At 37.2% G+C, this 24,029-nt stretch overlaps 1 protein-coding gene across 3 annotated transcripts in view; it reads right to left on the bottom strand.

Moving 5' to 3' along the window:
• LIN7A (lin-7 homolog A, crumbs cell polarity complex component) overlaps positions 1-24,029 on the bottom strand; it is a 52,817-nt gene that overhangs the window by 14,596 nt on the left and 14,192 nt on the right. For 2 of the 3 annotated variants that reach the window (XM_068999677.1, XM_068999684.1), the window contains exons 2-3: positions 17,914-18,032; positions 1,518-1,589 (exon numbers count right to left, since the gene is read on the bottom strand). In XM_068999677.1, coding sequence (XP_068855778.1) covers positions 1,518-1,589; positions 17,914-18,032 — 191 coding nt within the window. The remainder of the gene's footprint in view (positions 1-1,517; positions 1,590-17,913; positions 18,033-24,029) is intronic. The other variant, XM_068999687.1, reaches the window with a different exon arrangement.

Here is a 24,029-nt window from a genome sequence, read left to right on the forward strand (position 1 = left end):
ATTTTGCATTACACTAACATTTTTGAGCATCCTGTAACACTTATGCTCAACAGAAGCTAGTGGATGATGTGACATAATGGTTCATTCTCAATTACATGTTTTTGCACATGCAGAACTTGTCATCATGCATACATTTTATGTTAGACATGAATGCACTAGGAGAATGAAATACAGACAGCCCAGAAATAACCAGGAAATATTGTGATATTGAAACATTGCTCTGTAACCTGCTGTTCTATATGAATAAGAAATGAGAATGGGAAACACTAATCAGACTTCTCCCCATTTACTAAATAACATAGCAATAATTTCTATGTTTATGTGCAGTGTAAACAATCAGGATTTCATATACACATTTCTCTATATAGAACCAAAGACCTTACAAATTTACATGGACCATTAGCTTTTAATCAGAAGGTTAAAATCAGAAGTACAGCCTACAGAAAAGGCTACAGAAAAATACGGAAAATACACTGCAATTTAGGGTATATTAGGTTATTTGCTGCTATTATAGATCTTACTTCTCTAAAATACTCTTAAATCATTTTGTAACACACTCTCAACCTTCCTCTTCTGATACAGCTTTAAATTAAAGTCTCTGAACATAAATACTTAATGGTAAGAGATCTTAAGTTCCACTAGGACTTCAGGGAGTTTATGTTCACAGGAATGGGACCATAAAGAAATATCTCTAAAAAAGATCTATGGCTTTTGCAAGTTACTTTGCATAGAATCTGCTACACCACATAAAAGACAGTGTTTTGTACAAAACGATAATGGGAAAAAGAAAGCTATGGTGGACCCCCTTGTTGGGAAGCATCTATCTTTGTGCATGTTATGAAAATACAGAGCATATTTCATACTGGCACAAAGAATGGGTTCTTTCATGGTTGTGTGAATTCCCTTATCATTTCAGTAGCAGCAGTAACATAGCTGTCATTGTCTTAGGATATAAGAAAGGCAGGCCCACATGGACAAAGAGAGAATACATTTCAATAAAACAGGTAATGTATCAGAAAAAAACCCAGGCTTACATTTGGCTGTGGAGTCAATAAAATGTTGATCGGGCTATTTCTGTCACTGTTCATCCTCACCACTCGCTCAGCACCTACAGTTCCCATTACTTAAAAGGGGAATTTTGACTGTTTAGTTTCTACCTCCCAAATAATTGTGTCCTCTCTGGATGAGATGTATGGGAAAACAGTCCATTAAAATATTGGTTGTTGCAGGCAGACTGCTACAGAAGAACCAGTACATTTGCTTTTGCAAAGCAACTTTTCAAAAAGCATCATATTCCATAAAATCATTCTCTTTTCTTAAGCTACAGAAGCAGCATAAAGGTTGAAATTTTCCATTATGATTGTTACCTGGGAAGTAGCACTGGTTCTAGACTCTGGGCTGCCACTGATGTCTAAATTTTCTTACAGTGTACACACGAATACCTGAAACACACACGCGCACAGTCAATTACTAGATCACTTTGGTAACACGTATTTCAACAGCTGCACGTATCCTACCTTTGCAGTGGCCCTGGCTCGGAATTCGGGGCAGCCATTAACAGTTATGGTTTCATGCATGTATTGATACACCTAAAATGTTCATGAAAATAAAATGAAATTAATTATAGAAGCAAAACAAGGACTTTATACTAACCCAGAAAGGAGAGTTCCTTTCTGTCATAGAACTAACTTTCATTAATGCTGTATTCATGCAATCACACAGCCAAGTGTCTGCTAAACTTGAGCATGCCCAGGCTAACAGAGAGCATCAATCTGTCTTTCTCATTATACTTTCCAAACTTTGTATCCTCCAAGACAACTCCCTTCCATTCTCTATCAAGTAGTTTCCTAAAACCAGAACAGTTAAGTTCTATGTTAGCAAAAATTTGTGTCTCCAGGCAACTGACTTGAATGCAAATGACCTGAACTGGCCTGAGAGGTGTCTCAGCCTCCAACAATGGCTTCTTTGGTCTCTGAACTTTCTTGAACTAAAAGACTTAGGAAACTGATGTTAAAAAAATATGTAAGTTGCTCAGCATACAGCAGAAGAAAAAGAAAGCTGCTCAGCTGAAGAATGGAAGTGAAAGTAGTTCTGAAGAAAGGTCCCAGTGCTACCTTCTATCAACCATAACTAGGAGTAGTGAAAAGAGGTTAGGTCAGGTCAGACATGGTCAATGGCTAAGATTATCCTTTAAAAAGGAATTGTACATATGCATAAATTACATAAAATTAACACTGCCAATATATATAACTTTCTGTCATTTTTTTCTGGTATACATTTTTGGCCCATTTTCCCTGGTCCTTAACTCTCCCTTTTAAACATCTCCAGTAAAGAGAAAGGAAAAGGCTTTGTCTTACACTGCCTTTGTTCTCTAGATTTATCACACTCTTAGAGGAAAAATAACAACCAAAGCCTTGATGCTAGCCAGTTATTTTGAAAGCAAGCTTAAAAAATAAAAATATTTATAAATAACATACAGAAAGTGTTTTAAAAGACAAAGGTGAATGCAAACAAACCAAACATTTTATTTAACTTTCTTATAAAACCACCAAACTTAAAAATAAGTTCCTATATGCCACCGATTTACTGGGGGCATTTTCTTAACCTAATTCATCAGAAATTTTGTCGTTTCATGTGTTTTATATATCAGGCTGCACTCCTCAGAGAGAACCTTTGTTGGTCAAGTATGTTAGTTTTTACAGCAATCTCCTTATGTTCCTTGAGGAGCGCAGACTCAAATGTACTTTCAAAAATATAATTTACTTTTCACTCATTTGCTGATGCTTTAGCAGGAGTGCCAGACTTTCCTCTTTGGTAATGTACATGTTACTTTGGCAGAAAAGTACTTAAGTAACCTACAATAGCTTGTCCTATTGGTAGACAAAAGTTCCCCATCCCACTGTCCATGCAGTACCATAACAATGAATCTTTCCCCACTGAGCCTGTTAATATAAAACTTAACACACTGACAAGCATGTGCTGCAAACATCTAAACAGAATTAAGATTTGTGGCGCATTTCTGACTTCAGTGGACAGACATAGTGTTAATCAAGCACTCTTCAGCAGCAAAATGTTTGGGGGTGACTGATCGCCAAACCTTTTTTCTTGGGGTATCATATAAAAGGAAAAGGCAAAAAAAGAAAGGAGGTAAAAAATGCGATCCGTTTCAGAGATGTAAAATATGACAACACTTCCACAATACAGCAAAAGATTCTTTGTCTTGAGTATTGTCAGCACATATGTCATTCTAGAACTGAATTCGTAAGAACCTGGGGGAGTGAAGAAAAACTGAGACAAGGGGAGCATGCTGAAAATCTTCCATGATTTGAAATGAAATCTTGCTTCCATTGGTAACATGGACATTGACCACAGCAGAAACCAGGATTTTGCCCTTATTTTTAAACATTTGGGAAAAGAAAGGTCTTTTATAGTCTCTAAAGGATCTCTGGTTTCTTATGTTTTAGTACTGGATAATACCATCATAAAAATGGGTTGAGTCTACATACTCAGCATTATACTGCACAGATCAGTTCAGTGTTTATTGTATTATGTTGTAGGACACATTATTACGTAAGAAGAACTACTACATTATATAAGAAGAATACTGTGTAATTGCAGTAATGAATCATTACATACTTGTTTCTTTAAAACCCACAGTGTACTGAACCACTGATAATGCTGTATTTTCTTCAGGTTTCCCTCCATCTTAAAATATGACAGCAGATTCTACATATTGTTTTTGCTTGCACAGCTTTAAATGCTGTGGCTTGCTAAAATGTCTAAAAGCATATATTTGAATATTGAACTATTATGACATTAAATTGCTTCGAAAAGAGATCACAGTATTTCATATAGAGGAACAGTTACTAAAAAGTTCTTTAAAATATTCATGACTAAGGTCGATTATCACAAAGGTGAGCTGATAATGATACATTCATGTCATTCTTTGCTAGGTTTGAAGTCGTATAATTTCCTGTTGACTGCATCCTACCAGTATCTAGCTGGTAGACTTTCTAATATCCAGTATCCTGGTAACTAACTTGTATACTGGTAAAAGAACAGACTCACGAGTGTGTGATTAAATTAGTAAGCAAAAAAATAATCCAGCAGCTCAAAAACTTGTGGAAAAATATGATCAATAGTGTCATATAATCCTTGGGTTAATCTGTAAATTCTCAATGCTAACAGATTTAAAATGTTCTGCAAAGAGTTATCAGTGATTGTGGTATCTATAGCACAGTTCTTACAAACAAAGAGTCCTGCATGTCAGATCTCACTCTCTATAAGCAAGAGATGCAACTGGTCTTGAATATTTGCTTGAGGCATTTGTAAATCTGATTATCCTATTTGACTGTTACGTAATGATTAATGTAACCTGAGTTTAAGAATGATAAAACATATACACCCACATAACTTTCTTATTACTAAGTCAGTTTAACAACCAAACACAGATTAACTGTACCTGTTCCACCAAGCCACTTAAACTCTTTGTAGGGTTCAGATCTAATCAGGGCTCATTTTTGCAATGCACTGAAGTCCATGAACAAACGCTGTCTGTTTTCCTATAGCCACACTAAGCCCTTTATCTATGCTGTTCTCAGCACCACCTTAGCCATGATTTTAGCACAACAAATCCATTCTGCTCCCTCTTCTATGTAGAGAACACATAAACTGAAAATCTCTTTGTTCTCAAACTGAGTAAGGTGGCATTTAAATCCTCCTGGTTTGGAATATAGTTTCTTGTTCAATCCACTGTACGTGACAAATAATTGAAATGGATTTATGAAGTATTTTCTTTCAATTCCTATTATTATCTGTACATTTGATTATATTTTTAACATATAGCAATTCTCCTGAATCTAACAATGTCATCCTTAAGATGCCTGTATAAGATCTACTGTAGATTTCTTTACTTAAACAAAATATCAGTCAGTATAGAAAAAGACTAAGGCACAGATTTTAATTTCAAGCATTTAAAAATCTCCCGTTTAGGATGTTTACTAAAAGTCTTTTAAAACAGTGAGCTTTGTTGACTATGACAGATGAATCATTTTCAAAGACATCATTGTACAGTATGATTGAGCTGAAGAATGAAAATTAACGTGTCACAGAATCACAGACTGGTTGAGGATGGAAGTGATTCTGGAGGTCATCTCATCCAACTACCTTGCTCAAGCAGGGCCACCTAGAGCCAGTTGCCCAGTACAGTATCTAATCTAGATGGTTGCTATATGTTACTAACTTGAAAAAGAGCATAGCTATTTTTGTATGCACAGCTATTTCTTTTCTGAGTCTCTGTAAGACTACATGGGTGTTTAGAAATATTATTTACTGACAGACTCTACACACAGTCTGATGGTCTAGTGCCTAGGGAAAAGAGCTTCCATAATTCATTAATAATAGAGATTAAATTACAGATGAATTGTCAATGTTTCAAGACACAAAGCTACAGCTGAAAGGTAAACGATGATGTTTCAGATCATTTCTCCCCCCCAGCGATTTCTACCAAAACTGTGAGTGTCTGTGTGCTGAATGTTCATAGGTAAAGGCGTGCTGCAGACAGGGGCTTGTTCACACAGATCTCATTTGTGCTGTGGAGCAAGACGTACTCGGATTTGTTTTCTCCTTCCTGTGGAGCACAGAACACAACGCTCCCACCAAGCAATACTCCTGAAAGCACGAATATAGATCTCAGACTTATTTCAGCTTCTGCAGGTAGTCTCCTCAGACATAACCTAAAGTTATTCTCCTATACTACTCAGAGATTACAAAAAGAGGGAGGGAGGTAAATTACAACTAGCAAATTTGAACTTGGAAGTGAATCCTCCGTGTACTGTGGCAGCTCTCGCAGGCACAGAGAAATGCACATTTTATTACCTCTCCCAGCAGGAGCTGTAGTGAGTCAGATGGAACAGGTATTATTGTTATGATGAAGGTTCTCATCCCCACGCATTCAGCTGGGAGGCAAAGCAGCTGGTTTAGGATTATTGGAGCACAGGAAGGGGAACAGCCTTACAGGTACTTTAGGAGCTGGCTTCTTGTCAAAAATTACTCCATATGGACTCATAAGAAAGCAGCAAGTTATTTAGAGCTGGGCTATTTATGTCAACACAAAGCTGTAGAAGGTCCAGGAGAAACAGTGCACTTAGCAGCCTGTTTTGTAAAGGTGTCTAGAAGCAGTATTCTGTTTACAACCTGAATGATACAGCATCTTTTCTGATGAATTCTCAAAGATAGAATTTAATTAAACAGTTTTATTGCATTAACTTCTGTAAGAGGTATTTAATGATTCATCCCCTGATGAAATATGTAATTCTAAGTACAACTACAATAATGATGCTCAAATTTAGGACAAACTGATGCGAACACCAGAAGGGAACAGGTATGAGGCACAAGTCATTTTACAGCAATGAATTAGTACTCAAAAACCCCCACAAACACAATCTAAGACAGAGTACATTGCAATTCAGACCTGTGATGTAGCAAGCCCAAATAAAGTTTTCTGAAATTTCTAAGTGAGGAAGTTACCTTTTTCGAAAATGTTAGGGGTTTCTTATTGTATGGGATAATATATGCAAATAGTAGTAATCAGATGTGTTTCCACAGTGCCTGCAGTATGATGATAATAAAAAGACATAAAATGCTTCCTTCAAGAAGTCACAACCTAAGTAAGTGACTTAGGTAAATCACAGGTAAGCAGGCAAAAGGGTGAAATGAAAAAAAACCTGCAAAAAGACGGATAAATATTTGTTTAAAATGTATATTGGCATCATCTGGGCTTAGCTCCTTTAGCTCATTTGCTGTATTTTTTGCTGCTTCAAGTGTAGAAAAGAACTGTGTATCTATTTTTGGAAGAAGACTTTCAAGGAAGGGAAGACAAGAGCCTGACAGACAGTACAGAGAGGAGAGTTAGCATGAGAATAACCAGAGCAAGGAGGACATAATTGGCTTCACTGTGCTTCTGTACTCACGTCAATGGAACAGTGTATATGTGTGCATCCTTGCAGAACTGACGCTAAGCTACAAAAGAGAGATTGTTATTTACTTACACCTCAGTACTATGCATCTGCTGTCAACCAGCTGAATCCCTGTCTTCCTAATTGCCTTCATATGTTGGAGAGGATGATAAATACTCTTCCCTTCTAAAATGCCAAGCAAAAAGAAGTATCTTAATAATTCTTCTATCATGGTGAGAAGAGCAGAAGATGCTTTATTCAGCATAGTTGCTGGACTCTCTTCTCCCTCTCAAAATATGGAGCTGACTCTCAGGACTTCAGTCTCCTTTTGATCTGGGACCCACATTTCATTTCACTTGGTGTACATGAACCAGTGCTTGGGGCAGGCCAGGAGAATGCCCAGTCTTGTGACTGGGAGAAGTTACAGAGCAGAGGTGCACTGGAAAGCTGCAGACCTCTCCACTGTGCCTGTGAATCCCTTGTTTCTGGGACCAAACTGCCACCTGCAGCACAAATCAATTGTGCCTCTCCCACTCTGTTTTCATAATTTTTGACTCTTTCACATTCTGTTTGCCATTCTTCCTTGCCTATTATTTTGCATTCTTAATCCAACATATTTATGTCTGTGGAAAGGAACGCATTGGTTTGTATGGCTGGACAGACTCCCCTTGAGCTGTGCTTCAGCACTCAATTCAGATCATGCTTGAACAAATCAGTGAGCAAGGACATCTTAAATGCTACAAAGATCAGGAGGGACTCTGGTAACCCTTAACCTCTTGTACAACATAAACCATGGAATCATACCTGGTAATTTCTTACACCAATCACCATTTTTTGGTTGAACAACAGACTTTTCAGAAGTCAAGAGTTTTCAGAATCTCTGCCCTTTATGGTAGGTTTTCTGATATTTCCAACAGCATTTTCTTTTCTACAAAATTACTTACAAACAGATCTAATGATCCATCTAAGATGACACCTGAACAGACGAGGACATAAGAAAAGAAGTCAAACACAACCACAAGTGTGTCTATTAGCAGCATGGAGGTGTGCAGCTGACCCAACCACATTTCCTCTTTCATAATTCCTCTTTCTTAATTCCTCTTTACATCTGAAATCTTACTCAAGCTCAAAACCAAAGCAGTGGAGCACTTCCATTCAGCCATAAACTTGCGGTAGCTCAACAGAAGTGGAAAATATCTAGTAATGGTGTGTTTAGTTTTGTATCTCTTGAGTATCAGATGGAATTTCTGGTTTCATGCCTGAGTTCTGCTTTTTAAAAAATATCTCATGTGATAAGCATGCTTGGGAAAGCACATCTACATCCTTAAGAGCATGTTTTCTCCACCTGAGCTATAGCCTCTAGCTAAGATACTGTACTAAACAGTCATACACCATAGTCCAGAAGACAGTAGGTCCATAGGGTAGTTCAAAGCAGGCTGATTTTTTTTTCTATCAATCAAGTTGACTCAAAAAATATTAACATTGTTTTTTCATTATGTTATAGCTACTTCTCTCTTTGGTAGTTAATTAAAAAAATTGGGGAAGAGACTGTTCTGAATGACTGAAAAGCAAGAGAATTTGAGAAGACTGTCTAAATAGCAGTGCTTTTGAGGGACAGAACCCCACAAAACCACTGGTCGTGGAAGAATACCATGGATGCCATGTACACACACCACAACTTCAAGTTTACAATAAACTTAGATTCTTCTTAAACAAGATTGTTTGAGTAAATGAATCACAAAAGCCCATTTTGTTATAGGACTATGACAGGTGTTTGAGTAATCCCAACAAAAGCAGAATTAGGCCATCTTATACCCATGCTCACGGTGTGTATACTGTACATAATTCTTCAGTCTGCCCTTGAGTGCAAGCTGATGAAAGTTCTTTCATCAATGTCAACAGGACAAGTGGATAGATACCTGTGAGTATGGGGAGGTTGAAATGCCTGCAAAGTACCTTTGAGAGGAAGGTGTGTGATACATTATTGTTCTTACTGGAAGCACCAACACGTCTGTATTATATAAGTTGTTGCCTGCAGCTACTGAATTTCGACAACTGAATTTGAAAAAGCTGCTTTGTGACAACTAGTCTGTATTAATGAGCTATTTATATCAGACAGAATGTGGTCATTCAAGGTTGCTGGTATTCTGAATATTTTTACATGATAAGCTCTCATTACTTTAAGCAGTTACATGTTTGCTTTGGGAAAACCACTGGTGGTGTCTATTTTCAAAACCAAATGTTGCATCAGTTTCACAATTGTTGCAACAATCCCCTTCCATGAAATAACACTTCATGGATCTTACCACATGATTCTATAGGAATGCTAACCCATTAAAAAGCTCAAACCTGCAAATGAAACTCAGTCTTGTTTAACAACTTGAGGAGGCGAGACAGTTTTAATTTTAGACCATGTGGAAGAAATATCATGCATGTTGGCTTTAGCATTTTCATTGAGGATATTTTATTTAAATGTTTCCTTCTTTGGGGCTGGGGGTTATGGAGGAAACGGAGGAAACTAGGTCAGTTCCACCAAAGTGAAAAAACTGATCCAAATATTGATGCATTATTAAGCTGTCCTTAGGCAGTAGAAAAAAACACCACGGGCCTGAGACATTTCTAAAAATAAATTAAGTATAATCACTGCAAAGGTATAATATTTTAATTTAGGGTGAAATACTTTATGAAGGCTCAAGCTAAAATGGAATTTTTTTTTTTTGTGTGGAAAATGGAGATGTGCACTCTGCTCTGACAGTATCTGTGGTGGTGTCAGAAAGCTGACCCAAGTTTTGGTCCCTGAGCTCTTGCCATATGATGCTGCATCTGTCCAAGAAATAACCCAACAGGGGTTACAGGCTGGGGCCAGAATCTCCTTCCTCCCTTATGTGCGAGCAAAGAATGTAGCAGATGTACCCAAAAATGCACGCTGTCACATCCTCTGCACATATTGGGTGAGTCGACTGAAACACGCCTGGTGTTGCTATTAGGACACACAAGACCTTTGTGTGCCCCCTCTTCCCTACAGTCTCAATTCTGTCTGGAGTCATCGCTGACACCCTGAAGTCAATAGGAATTTACTTCACATCCTTTTAAGAATAAGGAAAAATAGACTTTTATTTGCAAGTAAAAACTACTTACATGAGGAACAAGAAAAATAGAATTGGATCATTTAGTTTATTTCATATCTCTTACACACTGCTCTAGATTCTGCTTTAAGTCAATGGGAACTATGATCTGGCATCTTAAAACAGTGTTACAGGTGTTGTAGAAATTGCATCCTTTGCAATCACTAAACCTTAGCAAAATACAGTCCTAAAAGTCTCTTTTGCTGCTTCTACTGCAATATACTGGGATGAAAGGAAATACCAACTTGTGATTAGTTAACTCCTGTAAGACCACTCGGAACTCACAGCTTGTAGTTTCAAACTCTCTGTTAGACCTCCCTGCCAGTTCAAAAACACACCAAGCATTAATAAACACTAATTTCCTCCACTTTATCAGTAAGTCTGTATATGCTGTTGAGGCTGACATATGCAACAGCCACATTCCAAACTTTAACAGATTTGTCAAAACCTTGCCAAAATGAGCACCTGGATGAAACATGACATCATTCAAGCTCATCTCAAATGTTCCTATCAAGCTGAGAAGGCAGGGAGAAGGAAGGAAACTACTGATACTTCTTGCTTTAAATGCCAAAAAAAATATAGCTAAAATAGAGTTTTAAAACAGTTTATAAATTCTTTTCCGAAGGCACAATTAAAAAATGGAGATTGAGCAGCATTTCTCAGGAGTCTCATCAGTGACACCACTTAAGTGGCAGCAGAAGGATACTGAGGCTCCATCAAGGCAAAAAGAATAGTGCAGTGGTTTCCAACAACCTGTCACTTACTAATATTACTCGGTAGTTAACCTTGCTGCTGATTTCTCTCAAGAGGAAGAAGCAGTCTTGAGATGAACTGCAGTGGAGGCTATTCTGTTTATTCTGAAGAGTTTTATGCAATCAAATAGGATACTGCAACAATAAACAAAATGATAATGCGAGCAAACGAAGAAGATGATGAGATGCACCACACACGTTCCACTGGAGTCACCTTCCATAGCACATGCAACTGCAGCTGTGTGCCAAAACGAGAACATCACCTGAGTACCACTCAGACAGTTTTAGTAAATATGATACAGCCGCCCAGATAAACTGTAACATGAACAAGATATGTGATTGTTTTGATTCTGTAAATTGCAGGACTCCTGAAGCACTGAAGTATGTATTTATCTGTTGTGAAAGGCACAGTTACACAAGCAGAATGTAAGTATGATTAGATATATAGCCACCAGCCAACTCTAGAAATTGATCTTTAATCAAAACCAGTGGGAGAAAGCACCCATTAAAGACCAATGATACAGTCTGGTCCCAGTTTCTAGGGTACTCTATCTGTGAAATCTATGTATTTAGCTCTAGGCAGCTAAAAAAAAAGTGACAACAGCAGCTGTTTTAAATCTCCTGCAGTGAAGTCATGAAAGTGGTAGGGACTTAGTAATTGCACAGAGACTAAATAATGCCTTCTCTCAGATAATGCTTGGGCAGCTTGGTAAATTCATATAATTGCCATTAATGAAGGCCATCTGCTGAGTTACAAGGTAATAATTTCCAAAACTTCTCATTCATGCCATCCAGGGCTTGCGAGCAACAGAGTAATGCTTCAATCAATTACAGTAAAGTGGCAATTGAAACTTCATTGTTTTTCAAAATTGGAGTAATTTCTGATTACATTCATCCTAAAAAGCCCCATATATTTTAACACAGTAGGGTAATAAAAAAAGAAAAAAGTTCTGTGTTTACCGCTAACTTAAGCTTTTCTGCTGAACCTTCTCAATGCCTCAGCCAGCATGGTAGCAAGACAAAGAGCAGACAGCTCATCTTTAGAAATCTGATTTTTTTATTATCTAATTAACATACATTACAAATCCTTCTCTCAACTCATCATTATGGATACAGTACCTGCAACCAGGAGACAGAAAGCAAAATCTGTAAAACAGGAGTATGTTACTACTGTGCCATACCATCATATTTGAGTGAAGCTAAATAATGCCCTTCCCTATCAGTGACGGAAGTACTCATTTAGTGTAAATTTATATCATTATTTTATGTGGCTTTTCATTGCTGGGACAGTGGAAGTGAAAAAGGGATGGAAAGGTAGAAGATTCTTGCAAATGCTACACAGCCCCAGAATTTAGGTAAGCTGAACTGGTTTGACTGACATTATAATCCACTCCAATATCTAAAAAAAACGATAAAATACCAAAACTTTACAACTAGCATCCAGGAATACAAATTTTATTGAAAAGTTAGAAATAAATCAATGCTAAAATTGGAATGAAATTGGTCAATTTGCACAATTCCTTATTTGCTACTGCACGAGTCCTATTACTAAACTAATGGTGCAGTGATTCTGAATGAACTATCAGGAACACCAGAACAAGTTATAACAAGGTATCAGATTAGCCTAAGGAGAACTCTGCTTCCCAGGCAGTCTAATGAGGCATCATGCTAATACAACCATACTGTTTTTGTGACCTGAGCTACAACTCTGAGCTGATAAATCTCGGTCACTTTACTTCTATGTGTTGTCCTATTGCCCTTTTGTTTACTAATTGCCTTATTAGTAAGTCTGACATATCCCTTCTGCTCAATCTGACCAACAGTTCAGTTTGAATGGGTAAATGTGACAGTAGGGGATCTTTAGATGTCAGGCTTCCTACTGAGCTTTAATCACAGTTCTGTGCTGTGAATTATAGCAGTAAGTCTCCTCAATACATTTTTTTTTCCAAGCTTGCATCTTGTAATTTAAAAACTTCAAAAGCTGGGCTTGCCCTGTGGAGATGACAGACTGACCAGAATTGTATTTCTCCTCCTGTAACAAATATGCAGCTTCTAGCAAATATAAAGCATTAACACAGGGCAGAATTTGGACTCTGGGGCTTACCTTGGTGCCACCTGAGAGAATTTGGCCTGGTGCACCTCCATTTTTGCAAGGACTCATGAGGCAGAAAACAATGAAATTCTGCTTTCAGAGACTAGGTCTAGGATGTGGAGGAACAGCATTATATTGCAAACTGAACAAGCAAATTCTAAGACTCTTGAAACACAATTAAAACAGGTATTTAAACGACTCCTACATCAAAATCTTAAATTAATCACTGAATAAAAGAATCAATGAGGATTTTTGCCTGAGTCCAGCTAATACCCAGATTGTTATATTCAGTACAGCCCTGTAAAAATGGAGTACACCACCACACTGAGACATCTGAAGTGAATGAACATCTAAGGGCTCCAGACAGCCTTCTGCTGTCACACACGGCATCACAGTATAGCAATAAGCACAGATTCAGTTTTCACCACCCAGCAGCTGTCTTCTGGTCCCTTAATATTTGAAAAGACATATATCAGGGTTAATAATGGAAAGTGTGAGTGGGCAGCTTGAGGAAATGACCAGATAAAAACACACTGCACATCAGCAGCACTGGGATTCTGGGTGTTCAGATCGCTAAGGCATGGAAATGAAAGTTATTAATTAAAGGAAATCATTCCTATATAGTAACTAGGCTTATTAAACTATCCTACCTAATATATAATGAAACTGCTTTTAATACTATACAACATATGCAAATATATCTCTAAAGTAACTAGGGAGCATCAGGACCTCATAAAAAATAGGTCAGTGTTCTGCCATTCCCATTTTTATGCCTGTAAGTCAAAAGGGGTCTTCAAATGTCCAGGATGCTCTGTCTATATTTTATAGCAAGCTTAAAAATGTTTTAAATTAGCGAGGTAGGAACTGAAATATTTTCAAAGATAACATGCTTTCCCAATGACTAATTTCATACAAGATGGACAAGATTAGAATACTTTGTGTTGATTGCTCCTCCTTTGTCAGTGACTGAGTCCTACAGAACTGACAATAGGATATTTTGGTGGGAATCATAATAAATATAAAATAATGGTTACTTTCAGGTGTCTGGTTGCCACACCACATTTTTATCCGATTAATTTTGGCATTGATTCACCACAGGTATTTCCTAGTCAGATCTTATTTCAAATAATATCCACACAGAAAAACCTTAGATTTAACCTTGAAATAGAAAATTCAGTAGCAAAGGCAGGCTGGGAGAAAAGTGAGATACGCCTGAGTATTACATATTTAACACACAGAAATGGAAATCAGGGAATCAACCTGAAAGAAAACTTTGCTCACCAAGAGCAAATGGGTCATAAAGTTATTCTCCTGGTGCTTGACCACCAATTACCAGATGTTAGCAATAAATTAAATTCACATAAGCTGCTAAGGCATGCCACATTTTCTTGCTGATGATCTACTGTGTTTTGCTCAGTTGTTTATTCTATCATCTGTGCCCACAGGTTTTTAGGGTTTCTAGCCAGACCAGACATTCACTGTATCTTACAGTTCTTATAACTTTCTTTTACTGACTTATAACAATTAAAGTAACTTTATCAATTAGGCTGTCTAGTTTTAGTTGCATGTGAATATAACTTCTCAGTAGCTCAATTATACAATCACTTTCACAGCCCTTCATTTACTCCAGTAGCCCCCTGGAAATCATATGACTGTAACATAGCAAGAGCTTTGAATAAACAGCAAAAACATTTAGAAGGGTAAAGGACTTAATGGACAAGATTTGTGCAAGGTTTATCAGATGATAAAGCTATAGAAGGCTAATTAATCTCCATGTGGCTAGGGAGCTTTTAAAATAAGTAATTTAAAACACAAATAATTTTTTTTTTCAAACTGACCTTTAGTGTGATCAGACTTTGGTCAACTTGTTTTCTGGTCTAGGGGTCTTCAGGTGAATAGCAAATACTGAGGCCATTATACACTTCCATTATTTCTATTATTTTCAGAGCTAATCCATATTCCTGCCTAGTGCCAGACAGAATATTTCAGTTGGTGGCACTTATATTTAGCTAAGTGAGAACCATTAATCACCATTTCCTAACATAGCATCCTTGAAAAATGCTAAAGTACTCCTATTTAAATTCCATTCACTCAGTCATTTTTAAAAAGATTTATTTCTATGGAATATTAGTGTAGGGATTTGAAATTTTATTTACTAAGTAGATTCCCATAAATACAATTAATTACAGCCTTTAGATTGGAATGTATGTCATCTAATAACGTATCTCATATTTTTAAAGGCTAATGGGTCATAAAAGTAACCTCCTGTTTCTGTAGTTAAAGAATTCCTACTTGTAGAAGGGACAAGTCACAATTAGTTAGTCTAGTGCAGATTACGTGTCATCTTTGATCCTTTCACTTCCGCTCAGTCCGATGCTGAATTTCTCTGGGACTTATTTTAACAACCAAACACACTGGACAGTTAAGTTTCCATAATTTCTTAGACTGGAAAAGAAAATTTTAGTATTCCAAAGTTCCTCCATTATGGTGTTTATAGGACTGCAAAAGTCAGCCTTGATCTTGCATTATAGAATGAACACACCACACTGCAGATCTGAGTATCTGCATATATATAATAAGCAGCCTCTTTCAGAATCTGCATACTAACACAAAGCCGGCCTCCTCATCCCATTTCGATTACTCCTACCCACAGCTCACACCCAGTCTGCTTCACTCCCACTTTTCTCATTATTTCCAACTGACTGCTGTGCATTCTCTTGTAATGTCAACAACTTTTCTCCTCTAGTCTGTGTAGATGGTAATAAATGAAAATCTAGTCACTGCACTCTCACATCTTGCACTAAGATAAGAAAAGATAAACAATGGGAGAGAGCATTTGTAGAGAAATTGCTGTCTAGCCTTAGCTATCTCAAACTCAAACACACTCAGAAAAATCTGTGCCGTTCAATAAACTCCAGTGTACATGAAGGACATACAAGAAGGGCATCCCTGATTAATGACACAACACAGCTCAGATACCCTCCCAGCCCTTGTTACAGTGCTTGCGATGTCTAACAGTGTAATATGACCAAAATATTCCATGCTTTTATAATTATTTTTTTAGAAGCAATTATTTTCTGAGTTTTTCAATAGCTCTTCTGACAGAAAAACTGGTAGAAAAAAAGAGAGTTACAGTCTAAATATTTGCCAAGGACTTAATGCAACTGAAAAGAGAAGCCACATGTTGAACCTTAAGTACTCGCAATGTACATATGTCAATCCTCCTACTCTAGCTAAATGAAAAGATTTATAACTGGGCCTTTTATATTTGAAGATTTTTTACTAAAAAAAGATTTACACATATAGCGGTACAGATTTTTTGGGTGTAGAAACTTTGTTCTCTGCTAGTGATATATTAGAAAGATAGGTTATATATATTTAATAAGAAATACATTTTTTTGTTTATGAAGTTGGTAGAACTGTTTATTCATCATCACTCAATTCTTGTGTAACAACTAGCTCTAGTCACGTGCAGGTTGGCTTCACACAATACTCTATAAAATCCTTTTGTGCCACTGAGATGGACTCACTGCAATGAACTGAGAATGCATTTTTCTAAGCCGGTTTCATAGTTCTTAAATTTTGTGTTTGTTGCTGCTAAAACTGTTTTCCAGAGACTAATAAAAATTTGTTAAGATTTCACTGACAATGCTGCAAAGATTCAAAGCTGCCTTTAACAACTGGAGTACAAGGCTCTGCTATCTGAAGAAAACCCCTAGCAATCCTACAACTTTTCTATGCTCTGTGGTTACTTAAAGAAGCATTTAGTTTGGTTAAATGAAAGGACTAGTCAGAATATAAGCTTTTGAGGGTACACAATGCCATTATTTATTGTCAGGGGACACTATTTATTATTTATTGTCAGGGAACACTATTCCCTTTAAAAAGCCTTGAAAACTGACATTTAATTAGGTGGAAGCCTCTCTCTGATTCTCACATTGAAGAATATATTCCATAAAGTAACAATTGTGTTCCATTTTGCTTATTAAACTAATGTCTGTTCATCTCTGTTTTCCTTCCAGCCACTCAGCAGTCCACTCAATCAATCTGCTGCTGTTGCCTAGTTATCAGGAGTTCAATTTTGCTACCATTGAGGGAACATTAGATTCCCCATTGATTTCAGCAATGGAGGATTAGTTCCAGGCAGTAGACAGGTAAACTGAAACAGAAGTTCTTACAGATTTTCTATTAAAAAGATGTTGCCTTCGTTAGGGCATTTAGAGCTGCTTCTGTTTGGCAGGCTGAGTCCTTGGTTTAGTAGGTAAAATATCTGATGCAATGTTGTATTAAACCATGTTTTCCTTCTAAGAAACTTCTAACAGAAGTGTTAACTGCTTTAAAGATACAGCTTTTAAGCATGTAGAAGTGTGGTGCATCTTCTCTAGCTTGACTCGAATAAAACAATTACTATGTATCTACTGTTGGGCAGAGCTTAGGAAGGCCCACAGCTGGCAGTGGCATCATCATAGTTCTTGGCAGCATGACAAGGATTTCTGACATGAGGAACAAAGCCCACTGGGACCCAACCACTGACTTCAAAGGTAAGATTCCTGCCAGCTTCAGCTAACTTCAGCCTTGCCCCTTTTGGCTGTCACTGCATTCTGATTTTATCAGCACCTCCCTATCACATACCTGAGCTCAAAGGAGAGGCATTCAAGCTTGCACTGACCCAACCTGGCATGTCCCCACATCTCAGCACAGTGCTGTACAGGTTACCCCAGACCCTCAAACAGTGCAAGCAGAATGCTGAAGTACTAATTAATCACCCTTTCTCCTTAGCAAGGCTAATTGCTAATTGATGTCTTGCTGATGCAACTGTTCTTTGTCTGCTTTTCAGTAATTTCAACATTCTGCACAGTAGCAGGCAGCTACAGACACATTTCACATCCATCATCCTTTACAGAACACAGCACTGAAAGGCAAATATGCTTTTCTCTACAGGTGAGAAATGTTAGTCTGAGAAATAACTAAAAATCTCAGATTCATACCTCTCTGATAGCTGTACAAAACTCACTCTGCAGCACCTTCTTTAGAGACTGTAGCTTGTGCACTGGTACTTCTCCAGATTCCTGCAGTTTCTCCAATAACTCAATTGCTCTTGCAACATCTGAGTGGGGAAAACAAAAGGGATACAGATCAGTATAAACAGCGATTATTAAATGACTAAAAAGGGCACACTGATTGTCATTTTAAATTTAAAATCAGCTTTACCAACACATACTATATTAAATATACTATATTAGTCTTGTGTTATACCAGACTTTGCTAGGCAACAACACTGCTGTTGAGAGATCCAAATCCCAAAGTATGGACAAACCACGCATGTACACGTACAACAGAGACAGATTCAGTCTTAGTAGGAAACACTCTTTGGAAAAAAGGTACAAGTTCAAAGTGGCTAATCTGTATTAGAACTAAAATATTTCTTACTTTCTGCACAAGAGAAAATGGCACAGGAAAAACATAGGGTTTACTTTCAGAAAATCTGAAAAAATGAAGCTGTGTCTTTATGTAAGCAACCTCAGGATGACAATGCCCAAGAAAAATATTTGATCTTTTCTTCTTATAAATCTAAATATCAACTAATAAAGTTTTCCAGAGGCAGGTAAAATCTGCTCTAGAAGAATGGGGTCTACTAGAGAAGAGTAAATGTAAGGTTCTTGTCTAGGTCTCCAAAGACCTGATCTATTACATAAAACCCGTATGATCCACAGAAATACATGGAATAGTATTTTTGGTGGCCTGACTTCTCCTTAAGCACTTGTGTATTGTCAAGGGAAAGATCAAAGTGTCTCTGAAGAGCAGTCCAGAGGGCTTAAGCCATATTGAATGGCGAGTGGGATTCTGGTTCAGCTGAACAGTAGTGGTACCTTCACTCAAATTTTTTCTCTTAACACTAGTTCCTAATTCACACAGCTATTACTAAAATACAGCAAAAAAAGCCCAACCCATAAGATGTCCAACAATCCCTTATGGCTGGGGACACAGAGGCACAAGAAATAGTGGCTGGTCTTTTGGAGGCTAGCCTAGTCAAGCAAGGGACACACTGACTTACATTAGGAGTGAACTGAGCAAAACATATCCTGGTCAGTCTCCAGGATGGCGGAGCTTAAATGGAGAGGATTTTTCTCCTCTGCCATTTAATGCTGCCTGGCAGCTTTTCCTTTAAGTTTGCTGATAGAGCTGAACCTGGCAATGCTGCCATCTTGACTGTGTGGCCATTCTCACATATTCTTGTGTCGTTTGCATAACCACCAGAGCCACTACTGTTCAGTTACACCACTCTGCTAAACATAGGTCTGTATCCCAGGGAAGAAATGGATGCATAGTATTAAATGATAAAACAGTATTTGAGGCATTTTAATTCTGTGTTTTAAGCACAGAAAAAAAATAGTCTCCGTTCAACTACACAACTCCAGAAATACTGCAATGTCTAGAAGTAACCTTATATAACTCTCCTTTCTGATGACAAAGATTGTACTGTTTGTGACTGGGAGATTATGGTAATTGAAACAGTTCTTACAATCCTTGGCTTGTAACTGAGCTATACTGACCAGTTGTCTGATACAACAAAAACATGAGAAATCTTCTGGAAAGAGAAAAGACATGACAGTGGATGAGCTGCAACAGGAAAAAACTGTAATCATGTATTTGCATTTATAATAAAAATGTATTTTCCACTGCATCAGTGTTAGGAAAAGAGAAGATGACATCTCAAAAAATTTACAATTTAATTGAAAGAGGCAGGCAACTAGTCATCATGGTAGGTTCTGCCTTAGTAGATTAACAAACACCCAAACAATTCTCAAGCTTTTTTAGAGGCATCTGCCAAAAGACAGTTCAAATAATGAGAGGAAGCACAGAGAAAACATAGTGTTTATTTCAGGAGGATGAAAGAAGTGGGCTGTAGCTTGCATGGTAGAGCAGTCTTGGAGCTCATAAACTTTCAGATTAAACTAACCTGGCCCTGCATTCAACAATGGCACCTGAACTTTTGCTCCAAGCAGTGCTTCAGCTGCTACTGGGCACCCAGTCCGTGTTACCGGATCACAGCTGTATCAAGAAAGATCCCTCTAAATTACTTACTGAAGTGATGATCAGAAAGCTAAAAGGAGATCTGGGATAATAAGACCATGGTAATCAAGAAAAAATTAGATTCTAGAGAGAAGAATATGACTGATGAGAGCTAATACATCAAAGAAGATGTTTTTAAGATTTAAGTAGTGGTAAATACACTTTTAGCAAGAACCATTTCAATAGAGTGCAAAAGAATGACAGAACATTAAGTATCATAGAATCACAGAATCATTTAGCTTGGAAACCTAATATGAAAACCTAACACAATTTTTGATGTTCTCAGTAATAATAATGTTACAATGATTTTTTAACAAAGCTACTGAATGATTTACCTTGGAATTTTTCTTTATCTGCCACACAAGACTTGTAGCTAGTTAAGTACTGAATTCACATTCTCCAGTTATTACTACTAGTTGGTGCAAACTGATGTATCAGGCAGCACAAAGCAATTGGATGATCTATTCTGAAGAAGCTTCAACAGCCTACTATAATAGATCAGATAAGGCCTCTGTAATTCACGTTATGCACGATAGCTATTGATGTAATCTAAATCAGACTGGGGTCCTATCCCGACCAGTTCGGGTAACTTTTGAACTGTCTTTGCCTCTCACCAGCTATAGCTGTAAAAGTTAGAGCCACAGATGGCAGATTGCTTGCTATTTTGCAGTAGTTTTGAAATGTCATCACCACACCTGAAAATTCTGGGAAACAGCCCATATTTCTATAGTCCTGAACTAAACTATATTAAATGAGAAATTTGTACTGATTGGAAGGAAACATAAAAAGCTTTCGGTACATTAATCAATCTAAAAGAGTTAAGCACAGGTCTAAACATTTCCCTAGGGCAGAGGTCAGACTCCAGATGATAATTAATCACTTCTAAAGTGATGAGTGTTACAATACAAATGGTAAGTTCATCTTCTGGTTGAAAAGTCTAGCATGGGTATTTAGTATGTAGCCTCACAGGCAAAACTGGGCATTAAGTTGTCATTTGCCAATACTAGATTACTTAACTTTCTGACTCAGAAGTGATTTGAGGTAAACAAAAGCAGAATATCCCAAAAGCATTCTGATTTTTCGCACTTCTAAATTCATCCAGAATGCTAAAATACATGAATGCCGATGCCCAAGTTCTTGCTTTATTATTCACCTATCCTATCCATTAACAATAAGCAGTCTTCATTCTCTTGTCACCACTAGGCCCATAGCTTGCTCAATTTGGCAATGACTCGTGGGATATTGCTCACAGAAGAGAGAACAGTATATAAATTACATAAAGAAAATGAGGCATATGTTCAGGGACAAAGCTGTTGGTTATCAGCTGATGCTTTGTCAGGAGAAAAATATAACACTTTGCACAAAACAGGCAACTTTAAGCAGGCTAAAAATGTGAAAACATGAGTATATAAAATATGACCTCATGAAAGAGGCTGTATTTCCTTCCATTAATAACTTTGAAGGGGAAACTTTAGGACAGGTTAAAAAGTGAAATTTAGCAGTGCACAAGAACTGAAGTGATGCACAGGCTTCTTCCTGATGGTTCTCTCAAGGTGAGCTCCAGCTAAAACTGCAGAAAGTGCTTGCTCAAAGAAGTGATATGACTAGCAATGAGGAACACTTTAAAGTTACATTAAATAAAGCACATAGCAGGGAATCTGCCCTGTTGAAGTCAATTAGAGAGCACTGTCATATGTTTGACAAATACTGCTAGGACAATTTTCTTGTCTCCAACCCACTTTTGATTATAAATCTAACTAGACTTGCTTGTAAATGTTATCACCAAGGATTTGTTCTTAAACACCATTTTCTTACATACTTGTGGAAAGGGCATATGGATGAAAAGAGTGTGTATTTACATAGCTATATGTTAAAAAAATTCCTGCAATTATGTTAAAATTAGTTAAGTTCTACATAAATTAAATACCCCTGCTTTTTATATCTGTATATTTCCTTTGTCCTCTCTTGAAGCAAAGATATTTATTTTTGAAAAAGATTGTTTTGCCTACTCTCAAACATTTTCCAAAATATTAACTCCATTATACTAACACGAAACTCGTGCTAATGTGGTTATCGTCATTTCCCCCATTCACATCCTACAAATTGGTAGGAATTGACTGATGGGTGGGTAGAATTATTCCTTTGTATTTTATGATACATTTTAAAAGGAATATGCACTTACTTCCCCCCTTATTATATCCAACTCTCAGCACACTTTTGAATTTTTTTTTCTGATTTTCTCATACATATGCACAATTCCTCTCTCTCCCATTCTGTTTAACATTCATTCCTCTTTTTCTTCTCATCATCATGCTTGCCTACAGCCTCTCAGGAAATAATACTGTTTCAGTGTGGTGGGTCACGTTATCAGTGGAACACAGAGAAGGCAGGGGGCTGCGGGTGGGTGGAATGTATTTTATCAAGTGCACTCATCAGAAGAAAAGCATGACTCTCAGAAGAAAAATCTTCAAGTGTTCTTTCTGTATTTTCATTTGAATGATGTTTCACTTGCACTGCTAGCAGGACACAAGCAGAAGATTGCTATACAAACCCTTGAAGAAATCACTAGAACATAGAAGTAGCAAGATACCATACTGCAATACAAGTGGAACACTGTATATATCATATATACATATATATACAGCAGAGTGCAGTTGAAAAAAAAGGTCATCTGGCTTAGTTATCACTTTTTTCTGTTATACATTGTTTTCATTTGCTGGCTTTTGTTCAAATAAGTAGCAATGAGCACTGTAGACTGATCTGTTTTATTTGCTAATGTTTAAAAAGAAGATGTTTTTTCTAATACAGCTTTTGCAACTTGAAAGCAAATTATGAATCCAGGCTGGTCTGAACTTGGTGCTCTTTCACATTACCACTAAAATTGAGTAGACCAGGCTCCAGCATTCTCTGAAAGTTGTCCAGGCTGAGGTTCTCTGGTAGATTTTGTGTTAGGGTTCACGTTTGTTTCAGCTTAGTCAGATAGATTAAAAATTACTAGGAAAAATATAGCAAATTATTTTAGCATGCTAAATGTGGCCCATTTAATACCTGAGTCACTCTTGAAAAAGAATGTATGTGCATGTTTTATACTGCAAAATGATCTACCAAGATAAGTGTCTATATAACCTTCCTTTTTTGTGCTAGTCCATGAGTGAATTGGTCTGCAGTCTTTAAAATAAATATATACTATCCTCTGATTTAAGAGACTATTAGCCAGTTAAATAGTAGTTGCAATGCTATGTAGTATCAGTTTGGGTTAAAACAGTAATCACACAGAAACACAGTGTTTCTTTACTCTGGTAAGTACTATAGAATTAAGTTGTTGGGTTGTTCCCAAAGCCAAAATATGGTGACCTGTTGTATTATCAAGACCAGGTTTCTCATCTTCTTGAGTTCTTTCTATGCCTCATTCCTGTTAATTCTGGAGGCTGTCACTGCATTAGTATGCTGGTTACTAGGAAAAGTAAATGTGCTGCATAAACACCAGCCTTTGATACCTCAATGAGGTAAAACATCACTACAAATTGACAGCAAGGATACTCAGTAAGTCTCTAAAATATTCACTAGCTTCGCCATGGCATTACAGAATAATAATCCTGGAAATTTGCAAGCTCTGTTCCATTGTGCCTGAAGACCTTTAATCAGGCTGAAGGTGAAAAATTTGCATGACATAACAGGTCCCTATAATTGCCACTAGTTTTTCATTCCTCCAATACTTGCATTCAGGTTCAGTTATTCCCTTAAGCTCATGAGAATACACTCCAGAATTCTTAATGTTATTCTGTCAACTTTTTATCGTAATTCCACAGGCCTACACAGGATGCTTTATTATATTTAGCAATCTTCTCAAAACACTATCAAATGACAGCAGGTAATCAATGGTTGGGAAATCAAAATTCAGCGGTGATTAGCAAAGTTCATTCATAATTCATAGCCAGCAGCCCAAGTACATTGTATCAAAGTATTTATATGACTTCATGGTTAAAGCACCAGCTTTGGAAAAATTCCAGTGTCTATCTCTGGAAAATGT

The sequence above is a fragment of the Aphelocoma coerulescens genome, chromosome 1A (assembly GCF_041296385.1).
Source record: "Aphelocoma coerulescens isolate FSJ_1873_10779 chromosome 1A, UR_Acoe_1.0, whole genome shotgun sequence".
NCBI lineage: Eukaryota > Metazoa > Chordata > Aves > Passeriformes > Corvidae > Aphelocoma > Aphelocoma coerulescens.